We start from the raw sequence: 12,067 nt of genomic DNA, 5'->3' as shown, positions 1-12,067 counted from the left end.
ATTTAATTTATATTTATATTTTTTATATATTTTATATATTCAATAATATATAAAACGTCCAGCGACGAGTTCCGGCTTTTGATTTATTCAAACATATTACAGAATAAATACCATAAAGTCCTTTTTAAGATTGATACAATAAGACAATTCAACATATGGGCGATTGTCAAGTGGACCTCCCAAGAAGACTTTGTGGAAACTGGCTCCTATTTGTATTAAACACATGAAGAAAATCCTGAAAACTCCACACAACTAGCATGTTAACACTTGCATACACTTTAGTGTTTTTGAAATGTAAAAAGTATACATTTACATATTTTTACATTTAATTATTTATGGTGAAGCAAAATTTTCCAAATATAAAAAAAGAGCTTATCTTCAAGCCATAAAATATGTTCTACGTGGATAACATTTAATTGAATGCATATACAAATGCTCTTGTTTAACTCTTGAGACAAAGGAATTTTAATCTCAGCAACTGTTAAAAGGAATAGAAAAGTCTTCCTGAATCTCCATCCTCAGGAAGACTTTTGACACTGTAAATTCTCAATTCTAAGCTGTAAAAGTTAAACATTACGATTTAACAACGAAAAATAAATTTAAGCTGTAAAAGCTAAACATAACATAAATTTATTTTTAAATTCTTACTCAGAAATAACTTAATATTTTTTATATACTTTTCAAAATATCTAATATTTAAGTTTAATATATACCATTTAAACTGAAACAATTTCCTCATGTAAAAGTATTGTATTTGACAGATATTCCTTAATCAGATCAGTAGAAAAGTTTCACAAGTGCAAGATTGCCAACTGTGGAACAAATCTAAGATTTGGAAGAATGATACAAGCATTTACAGTAATGAGTCATTGAACAATTTATTTAAAAAATTAGATGATGTCATCTTTCTCTTAAAAAATTGCAAGAAATCACTAGATGTAATAAAGCAATCTTGTAGTAACAAAAAACTCATTATCATGCCAATAATACAAGAAACTGTTTCATTGAAGTCAAAGAAATAAATATCAATTTATTACTACTTTTAGATCACTTGTCTCTCTTCAGGAAAAAAAATCTGCAAAACATATATATTGGGATTTTATGTTGATGTGGGAAAGGAAATCTGTTATTCTAGTAAATAAACTAAATAAATAAAATGCAACCTAAATTAAACAAAACATTACTCCTCCTTTGGATTGATGGAATATGGCAATGTGACACGTGAGCAATCTGCGGAGGGATGACTCTCGAGCACTTTCTATGGGAAACTGGCCTCTATTTAGGTGTTTCACATGTGAAGAAAACTTGAAAAATCCACATGACCAACCTGTCAGTCGGGTGAATCTCATAACCGACTACTAGTGTTTGGTGGTTTTATCCATCCTTCGCTGGGTAGACATTCTCTTTTCTTTGACTCCAACTAAATAGTTTATTCTATAAATAATCTTTAAAAAACTTAGTATAATCATATTAAAGTTAAAATAAAATATATTCTATATGATGGATATAATTTATTAAGAAATACTTGATAATATAATATCTATATTTTGCACTTTTATTTAATTAATTAGAACTTGATACAAATGATTTATTTCACCTAATATCTTGGAGATGCTAATAATTTTCATTAAAAATCTCTCATATTTAGTTGAAAAATCTTAATAAAAACTGTGAAGAATANGTTTCCTTCCTATATATATATACTGTATATATATTTAATTTAATTATTTTAAATCTCATTAACCACTTTTTAAATTTAAACAGATGATATTTAATTATATATCTTTAAAAAAAATTTATTGTGTTATAAAAATTTACACAGTACAAAAATGGAAAGCCATGACTAAAGTAAGTATTAATTACATATTAATTTATAATTAATTAATTTAATGTTCAATACATTTATATACATTAGAAGAAAAACAATGAACTTGATCTTAAACTTGAAGAAAGCTGTACTTCTTTAAAAAAGGTAAATTATAAATTTATTTTGTATTAAATGTTTTAAAAATAAATTATATAAATTATTTCTAAAAATGATTAAATAAAATATAGAGAAAAGAAGAAATATGGAGATTTTATGAGGACAAAAAGAAAGAAAATGAATCTGAAGAAGATAAAGATTTCTTATTCAAGTAATTAACATTTTTTATTACAGAGTCCCTGATTAATGCAGCAGACATGTTGCTCAAGAATAGCACATTAAGCAAAGTCTATACCAGTGATTCCCGAAGTGGGCACTACCACCTCCTTGAAGGTGGTAGAAGACTCGAGGGGACACTAGAAGGCAGTACAGGTGTTGGAAGAGGAGGAGGACAATTCATTTTGAAACAAAACCAAAAATATGTATGAGAAATAAATGCACTAAAAGGAGGCATTAGTCCAAAAAGTTTGGGAAACACTGCTCTATACAATGACTAACAGTGATCTTCAGAATCACATTACATTTAAAAAATAGTCTAATATGATTCTTTAATTATGGAAAATTGCCCATAATTAATGAATGATGTTAAATCCACTAAACAAAAGTGTCTTAACCAACTATTGTCTGTACAAAAAAATCATTTGAAGAAAATATTTCATTGTTTGTATAATTTTATAAAATTTATTTTCCTTAAATTTATATTGTTTACTGTTATTGTTAATAGTCTACTTGGACTTTACTTATTAATAGGACTTAATACTGGTGTTTAAATTATTACTACAGGTGATATAATAAAGAAATTTTGTTCTTTCCTGAACTAACTCTCATTGCCGTGCCAATCTTTAAACACCAGTATTAAGTCCTATTAATAAGTAAAGTCCAAGTAGACAATTAACAATAACATTAGAATTTAAGGAGAGTAAGGCTTTTACAATTATATTGTTTACATTTATTAAATTATATTACAGAGAGGAATTTTTCAAAAATACAGAAGCTATTAAAAATAGTTTTTTAGAAATTCATAGCAGTTATTTACAATTTCGTCGGCTACTTCATAATGAAAAGTTAAAAATATTCGAACTATGTAGCTCTGTAGATAATACCATGAAAGAAAATATCAAATTAGAATATGAGTTAAGTGAAAATGAAGCCTCTTTAGAAGATTTACTTAAAAGGATTGACAGAATTGAACAAATGCTAGTAAGTTTAAATACTGTATTTAAAAGAAAATGTTTGTTTATAAAAAATTTACTGACATTTTATAAATGTTCTTTATGCAGTTTAGGAAATGACTTACCAAAAGAACATAAAAATATTTCCTGAAAAAGGCAATTTTAAAATGAAATGAAGTGTTTCTGTTTACATAAATAGTATTAGCAACTGGATTTCATACAAATAGAGTATTTAGTGCACACAAAATAATATTTTGTAAAATATTCAACATTAAAATATTTATGATTGTAGTTTTATTCTCTACATTGTATGACATTTCTAATTAACCAGTCTCAAACGATACCTCTGGATTTTAATCAGGCTATAATACAATTACTTAATTATAAAGATATTACATAATTTGGTCTGGAGGTTAAGCTGCCATCTAGTATAATATTTAAAAATTAGCAAATTATGTAATTAACTGGTATATATAAATATATACTAGTTAATTACATATTTTATATACTAATTCAAAATGATGCAAAATATAAATTACATTATAATTAGATAGTAAAAATTAATATGTTCAGTGCTTATCAGTTTTTAATGAGATGAAGATATTAATTAGATAGATTAGATGCATGAAAAAAATGAAAATCTATTTACATAATTAATTTTTATCTTGTAAAAATACAGTATAAACTGAACTAGAGTTGAAAGTGTATAAAGATCTCACAGATAATAAAGCACTGAAGGAAGAGGAATTCTATCACACTATCAAGTAATATTCCATCACTCATCAAGAATTTTTTATTAGAAAATAGACATGAGTACCTAAAAAATGTACAGTATTTTATTAATTGTATTATTAAGAAAAATTAAAATACAGTAAAAAAATTATTAAATGCAACATCTTTGTTTTATTTCCAATATTATCAATACAAAGAACATCCTACAATTAAACTAAATAATATATAATTTCTGATTATTATTCAATTCCTAACATTTTATAGGAATCACTTAAGATTTTTATTGAACTTTGGATTTTAAAAATATATTAAGAGTAGCATTATTTCAGTTTATTAGAAATCATAACTTGTAATTTTAACACTAACAATTAACAAGAAAAACACTACAAAATTTATTTATGTTAAAGCATTCTTAAAATTATTTTTAAATAATTAATACTAAAGTATTTTCTTTTACTGAATTAATTAATTACAATCTATTAAACTTATAAAAATAAGTATAAATGAAAAAAGTTCTCGTAATAAATAATTAATACCATATTAAAAAAGTACATTTGAGAAATTGTAAAATTAACTGCTTAGTTTTGTATAAATTCTACAATGGAATTTTTTAAATAGAAAATGTTTCTTGTCTAAAAGTATTTGTCTAAATTCCACATATCTTGCATGGTGTTGCATGCTCTAAGAGATGAAGCTATGCAGAGAAGCCTCATACAGTTCCCTCCCTCATTTTTTGATGTCCAACTGCTCCCTCTTTGAATATTTTAACCAGACAAAGACTGTATGACTTTGTAATTTAAACTGTTTTGCTATCTCTCATAGGTTAAAAAGAATTATTGTTTACTTTTAATTAGTCTTAGGTATATGGAATGTTGATTGTCTGGATTGCCTTCCAACTTGGTTAAAAATAAGCAAGCATTTACAATAGAGCATTGATTATCCGAATCAATTGGGGACTGGGGTTGTTCGGAAAATCGATTTTTCGGATAACCGATTATGTACAAAAAAATATATTAACCTAGCCCATGTTGAAATTTATTCAAATCCTGGCACATCCTTAAGTACCCTCTTATGGTCACACCAGTGTTGCCAGCTAAAACACGCACACCAACAAAAATAATATTGGAGTAACCTAAGACATAGCCAAAGATTGCAACGCCACAGCACTAGCAGAAATTTAAATATGCTGACTGGAAAGGTTTCAGTTGATTGATATTTGATAATCGATGCTCTACTGCAGTGATTCCCAACCTGGGTATGTGATAGGTTGTTTAGGGGTACAGGCAAAAGTTAGTTATTNATTAGATGCATGAAAAAAATGAAAATCTATTTACATAATTAATTTTTATCTTGTAAAAATACAGTATAAACTGAACTAGAGTTGAAAGTGTATAAAGATCTCACAGATAATAAAGCACTGAAGGAAGAGGAATTCTATCACACTATCAAGTAATATTCCATCACTCATCAAGAATTTTTTATTAGAAAATAGACATTAGTACCTAAAAAATATACAGTATTTTATTAATTGTATTATTAAGAAAAATTAAAATACAGTAAAAAAATTATTAACTGCAACATCTTTGTTTTATTTCCAATATTATCAATACAAAGAACATCCTACAATTAAACTAAATAATATATAATTTCTGATTATTATTCAATTCCTAACATTTTATAGGAATCACTTAAGATTTTTAATGAACTTTGGATTTTAAAAATATATTAAGAGTAGCATTATTTCAGTTTATTAGAAATCATAACTTGTAATTTTAACACTAACAATTAACAAGAAAAACACTACAAAATTTATTTATGTTAAAGCATTCTTAAAATTATTTTTAAATAATTAATACTAAAGTATTTTCTTTTACTGAATTAATTAATTACAATCTATTAAACTTATAAAAATAAGTATAAATGAAAAAAGTTCTCGTAATAAATAATTAATACCATATTAAAAAAGTACATTTGAGAAATTGTAAAATTAACTGCTTAGTTTTGTATAAATTCTACAATGGAATTTTTTAAATAGAAAATGTTTCTTGTCTAAAAGTATTTGTCTAAATTCCACATATCTTGCATGGTGTTGCATGCTCTAAGAGATGAAGCTATGCAGAGAAGCCTCATACAGTTCCCTCCCTCATTTTTTGATGTTCAACTGCTCCCTCTTTGAATATTTTAACCAGACAAAGACTGTATGACTTTGTAATTTAAACTGTTTTGCTATCTCTCATAGGATAAAAAGAATTATTGTTTACTTTTAATTAGTCTTAGGTATATGGAATGTTGATTGTCTGGATTGCCTTCCAACTTGGTTAAAAATAAGCAAGCATTTACAATAGAGCATTGATTATCCGAATCAATTGGGGACTGGGGTTGTTCGGAAAATCAATTTTTCAGATAACTGATTATGTACAGAAAAATATATTAACCTAGCCCATGTTGAAATTTATTCAAATCCTTAAGTACCCTCTTATGGTCACACCAGTGCTGCCAGCTAAAACACGCACACCAACAAAAATAATATTGGAGTAACCTAAGACATAGCCAAAGATTGCAGCGCCACAGCACTAGCAGAAATTTAAATATGCTGACTGGAAAGCTTTTGGTTGATCAATATTCGGATAATCGATGCTCTACTGTACAGTACATACATATACAGGTAACCCCCGTATAACACGGTAGTTACGTTCCAAAAAATTGCCGTGTTATGCGAAACAAAGAACTAGTACGAAAAGGAGGGTTAGGTTCCAAAAATTAAAAAACATGCTACTATATTTTCATAATTAAGATAAATATCTTTATTAAAATTTTCTTAAGTGATACATATTAATATAAATTAAACAATGTTTTCTTTGTCATCACTAAAAGCACTATTAACCGAGAGCGTTTTATTTTTGGCAAGTTATCGTTATCCTCTGAGCATTTTTCTGCATTATTTTCAGATTCATGCTTTACCTTTTGCAAAATGTATGTAATTTTAGATTGCTTGCTTCTAGTTAAAAGATCTTTATAAATTTCCTTATATGGTGCTAAGCACTTATGGAATAAGAGAAAAACATCTGGCAACACCAGATGCAGAAGCGTCGAGATCTGACAAAATTGAAACAATTTTCGCGATAGACCATGTGTATGAAGGCGAGAAAAGAAAATTTACATACTGAAGTACTAATAGTTCATGAAAATAATAATTTTCGTGAACTATTAGTACTTAAGTATGTAAAAATTTATTACATTTTATGTTGTACGAGGGTTTTACCTATATCTCGAACCATGTCAGAGTGAATCCATGCTATAGAAGTGCCGTGTTATACAGGGGTTGCCTGTACCGTATAAGCATGAAAAGTAATCTTTTCTAAATAAAGAAAATAAACCATATTCATATGCAAGTACTTTTCCACATTTAATATTTTATTTGCAAATAATTATGCACATGTATACATAATTGAGTGTTTGGGTACAAAGAAAAAAAAATCACTATTTTAAAGCAAAAATCCAATTACCTGGATGTTTAACACAGCCAGTCAGCCTGAGATCCCAATTAATTCAGATAATTGGAGTTTTACTGTAAATATATAGACATACTGTACACATTCTTATAATCTCTACTACAAAATTTAAAAAAATCAGTCTTAGATAAAAAATTTGTCTTATACTTGCCTGTTTAGACAGAAACACAGTTTTTCTTTTTCATTTCTTTTAATTTCTGAATAAATACTTTTTTATATTTAAAATTTGTAAAAATACAATAGACCATCTGTTAAAAACAAAATCACTGAAGATTAGCAACTTGAATCTTGTAAGTTATTTCACTGTTTTAACCTGTCCTTGTCCAATTTTCATATTAATAATAATCTCAAAATGCCTTTATAATCATAGAAAATATTCTGTCCCTAACTAGTAATAATATTGGAATAGCAGAATTATTTAAATTAGTTTTTAAAAAAATTTAAATTTTACTGAATACTTCCTATACTGCATATTGAATATATACAACACTTAATAATTTTATAGTATAAATAAATATTAAAATATTCAGCAATTTCTTAAAAAATTTTATAAGAGAATTACATTGAACTGTGATTAATTCAAAAATTTTTAATTATTAAAATTAAAAGAAGAAATAAATCTCAAACAAACATAAAAAAATGCATATAAAATTTATTTCTTAAAATTACTCATTACATATTTACTAATTTAAAATAATGTTTGTTTTACAAAAATTTATTTCTTGATTTTGAAAATGTTTCCCTATAAAAATTTTTCTTCTATTCCTCTAATAAGTAAATTTTCATGACTTGATTTTATTCCTTCTTTAGGCTGAAAAAAAGTATAAAACATTTTAGAGAAACAGATCAAATGCAGGTCTTTATGTAAGTTTATGTATGGAATTTAACTATTGAATATATCATTTATATAATAATATACAGGCAATCCTTTAATGTTTTGACATAATACATTCCTAAAAATATCTGTAAAAATCAAGCAGCAGAGTATAATAGAGTTTTGTCTGCAGGGAGTTAAAGAAATATATTGTAAAATCTCTTAAGATATAGCAAAATTGGTTTTCAGCTAAATCAATCAATGCATCTTTAACGGTAGACAAATTTTAAATAATGCTAATATTTTTGATCTAGTGAATTTGGAAACAGAAGTGAAGATGATGGCCCATTAACCACATAAAAAATGTTAGAGTTATTTAAATTTCACCCTCTGTTAAATGTGCATGGATTAATTCAACTGAATAAGCAAAGTAACTAGTTCATCCTTATTGTTTTGTTTTCTTTTCCTCTGATTTATGTTACAATGTATGATATATTATTTAAAATGTTAAAATCTATATCACACAGAAAAGAGGCAGCAAAAATTAAATTTTCATGAATAATTTTAGTGTAACAAACTTAAACTGATAAAGAAGACAATACACAATAGATCAAAAATTTTGTTTGTTGGCTGATAATGTACAGAACATATGTTTAAACTTTAGTTAAACTTTTTTAGTTATACAAAAAAACTTTAAATTTTTCTATCCAGTAAGAGTATATGCTTACTCCACAATGGATAGGATATGCTTGACTTAAAATATGCACCGGGGGTATATGCTGTCCCTCTTTGGGATTACAGATTTAATAGTCGTTTAGTCTATGTGGGCTCAACCAAATGCTCCCTTTACAAACGCCTTCGGGAGCACAAATACGGCATTGATGATAATAAACATATCACCACCCTTTCAACTGTTGCCACCGAATCTGGAATCACGGTTGATCTACAAAATGCCTGTCTGATCAGGCTATCACACCATACTGATCAGCTCAGAAACATGGAGACTCTCGAAATATATAAAGCGGGATTACATAACACATGCATTAACTCTAAGGATGCGGTCAGCATCTCTCATGCATGGAAATTTTGTTATGAGGGAACACCCCCCATAACTAGCTTTAATTTGTGTATATTTCACCAGCATTCAACGTTTCGCAGGCTTAATTTTATACATGCTTAAACGTAATTTCTACACGAGCGTAATGTTCTAGTTTTTAATATTAGCATTGCTGTTCTAAAGTTTGAATTGTATTCATCCGGTTTCTTGTTCCATTTTGCACTTATTTGAATTCCTCAGAACTGTAGCCTGAGGAAGACCCTGATATGGTTGAAAACGTTCGCTGTTTTGTAAACACGTATTACTGGAGTTTCAGAAGGTTTTATGTGTGATGAATTACTGTAGTTAAATTAATGTGTGTGTAAATATTTACATATCTTAAAATTAAATTACATCTATGAATCAAAAATTTAAATTTGGCAATACTATATTTCTTAGTAATGCTTGAGATTTATATTAATAATTAAAAATCCTTAACTTATAGTAAAGTTTAATATATAAAGTAAATTTTAAAAAATAATTCAATGTACACTAAAATTATCAAAAACAATATATATATACATAAAATATGAAATTACCTTCATCATAGATGTTCTCTCAAAATTAGAACCGCCACATTTTCTAAAAAATATACACAAAAATAAGTATACAGATTGAAATTTTGATTAAAAAATTGGTACTTTAGCAGTGAAATTTTAAGTTCTAGAACATTAATTTATGCATTATTGAATTAATTACAAAAAAAGATATTTTACCTGCAAGATTTTTTGGGTAATTTTGTAAAAGCAAAAGTTCTATGATTGCAGTCTGTACATCGGAAAAAACGCTTAATTGCTTTGTGACGTTTCAAAGGGTGATTTTCTGTTTTACAGAGTTCGGAAGGTTGATATGAAGTGTACATACACTGAAAAACACATGCATTTTTTTTAATATTAATACATTTTGTTGATTTTTTCTAACATTTACTCTTATATATAACAAATCAATGTGCTTAAAATACAATCTATTCTCAATTGCTCTAAATCATAGTGGCATATATTAAGTGTTAGCATAACATTATTTATATACAGTATTTCAGTATGATTACTATATACTACTCTACTGTAAATAAGTTACATGATCTATGTTGCAATCTCTTAAAATATTTTCTCAAGTATCAATATTACAGTATATTAAGTAATAATTATTTTTAATAATATCATTTTAACATGCTTGTAAAATTAATTATGATAGCATAATATGTTCCCAGATTTGCTACTAAAATTACATAAATAAACCAAAATCATTAATAAAATATCTGATTCTAATCTTTATTGCAGCAAGTTTCGTCACTATAGTTACTATTATACTATCTATTATACTTGAGTTTATTTATTAAAAATCTTTTAACACAACAGGATTCTTCTATTTAAAAAACAAATAACTTTTCTTCATTAAAATTAATCATGTAATCTATTTAACTAAGAAAACTTGTTTGTTTTTTAAATAGAAGATTCCTGTTTGGTTGACAGATTTCTAATAAATAAATTCAAGTATAATTGAGAGTGTAGTGTTAATTATTAATAAAGTACTTTTGTTTTCATTATTTGAAGTGTCTTCAGATTGCATTCTACACAAAAAATCAAAAATAGAACAAATTTGTTCATTCTGCATTTGATTTTTGTTCAGAATATAGTCCACAAACACTTCAAACAAAAAAGGCAAAAACAGTTATTAATTTTCTTAATTTGTATAATCTATTAGTATCATGAACAAATCTGTAAACTTTTTGGGAAGGAAGAAGGCTTATTTCTCCGTGTTTATTAAAAATACTATCATCAACTGTAGGGTCTTCCAAATAAAATTCTACCTATAATAACCTTCCAAATAAAATTCTATTTGAATTATTGTAATTATGTTAATTATTATCCAAGAATGTTGTAATGTACATTAAAACATCACAAAACTGTCCAAGTTTTATTATAATATATTATACATACAATTTCTCAATGTCACAGCACATATTCGACTGATACTCAAATTTTTGAATGTCACTCTTCCCATAGCAGCCACAATTCTACAGCTCCTGCAGATTACTGATGTTGCAACAATGATCAGTGATTCCAACTTTGCAAACTGCACAACACAAAATGCTTTCTCTATTGCAAAGTCTCCGTTTCATTTATGGCACTTCCAATAGGCAATAGACAACAATTTGAATGCAGTTTGGAGATGAAACTTGAACAACTATTCAATTGATTGGGGTATGTTGCATACTTCTCAGATAATAATTAACATAATTAAAGTAATTTAAAATGGTAGCATTCTTTCTTGAAAATCCTATACAATAAAAATGATTCAGTTACCGAAAGTTAAATAAGATACAGAGTAACCTCAAAATATTATTATGTTTAGTGGGTTATACTTGGTTGACACCGGTGGCTGTGTACTATGCCAGGCCAGAGTCAAGGCATGGCAAGCAAAACAAAACTAAAATTAAATAAGTGTGTCAGTATCTGTATTTGGGAATTTCCTCACAATATGGCATGTATTCAATATAGTGGCCTTCTGTACTGTGATGTATGTATTTATATTCCATTGTAATGTTCCCAGGCTTTTGTGTAGTGTGTGTGGTATCATACCTGTACAGGAGAGAATGACAGGTACAATAAGCACCCTATCCATCCTCCATAGATGCCTTATTTCCTGGGCGAGTTCTGTGTACTTACTGATTTTTTCAGTGCATGTGTTTTGTACATTGTGAGTGTTTGGAATGGCTATGTCTATAATATATGTGATTTTATTGTGTTTGTCAATGAGTGTGATGTCTGGTCTGTTGTGGTAAATTGTTTTATCTGTGATTATGGCTCTGTCGTA

The 12,067-nt window shown here is 27.1% G+C and overlaps 2 protein-coding genes across 9 annotated transcripts in view; one reads left to right on the top strand and one right to left on the bottom strand.

The window, feature by feature from the left end:
* Nucleotides 1–1,768: 1,768 nt before the first annotated feature.
* Nucleotides 1,769–12,067, top strand: part of LOC111628446 — a 19,936-nt gene continuing 9,637 nt past the window's right edge. For 2 of the 6 annotated variants that reach the window (XR_002757177.1, XM_023372238.1), the window contains exons 1-5: nucleotides 1,769–1,848; nucleotides 1,916–1,972; nucleotides 2,056–2,135; nucleotides 2,893–3,124; nucleotides 8,151–8,204. Coding sequence is in view for 5 of the 6 variants with exons in the window: in XM_023372238.1 (XP_023228006.1) it covers nucleotides 1,840–1,848; nucleotides 1,916–1,972; nucleotides 2,056–2,135; nucleotides 2,893–3,124; nucleotides 8,151–8,177 (405 nt within the window). In the remaining variant the exon portion in view is untranslated. Of the gene's footprint in view, nucleotides 1,849–1,915; nucleotides 1,973–2,055; nucleotides 2,136–2,892; nucleotides 3,125–3,204; nucleotides 3,542–3,775; nucleotides 3,911–8,150; nucleotides 8,205–12,067 lie in introns of those variants that run through there. The other 4 variants (XM_023372240.1, XM_023372237.1, XM_023372241.1 and 1 more) reach the window with 4 other exon arrangements.
* Nucleotides 8,015–12,067, bottom strand: part of LOC111628442 (protein MCM10 homolog) — a 69,639-nt gene continuing 65,586 nt past the window's right edge. For all 3 annotated transcript variants that reach the window (XM_023372233.1, XM_023372232.1, XM_023372231.1), the window contains exons 15-17: nucleotides 9,967–10,115; nucleotides 9,790–9,832; nucleotides 8,015–8,151 (exon numbers count right to left, since the gene is read on the bottom strand). In XM_023372233.1, the coding sequence (XP_023228001.1) occupies nucleotides 8,083–8,151; nucleotides 9,790–9,832; nucleotides 9,967–10,115 (261 nt within the window). In that variant the 3' untranslated portion in view covers nucleotides 8,015–8,082. The remainder of the gene's footprint in view (nucleotides 8,152–9,789; nucleotides 9,833–9,966; nucleotides 10,116–12,067) is intronic.

Source organism: Centruroides sculpturatus, unplaced genomic scaffold (genome assembly GCF_000671375.1).
Source record: "Centruroides sculpturatus isolate CEXI.00-Female unplaced genomic scaffold, Cexi_2.0 scaffold320, whole genome shotgun sequence".
Taxonomy (NCBI): Eukaryota; Metazoa; Arthropoda; class Arachnida; order Scorpiones; family Buthidae; genus Centruroides; species Centruroides sculpturatus.
The sequence above is the reverse complement of the archived record's forward strand: the minus strand, read 5'-3'. Positions and strand labels throughout refer to the sequence as shown.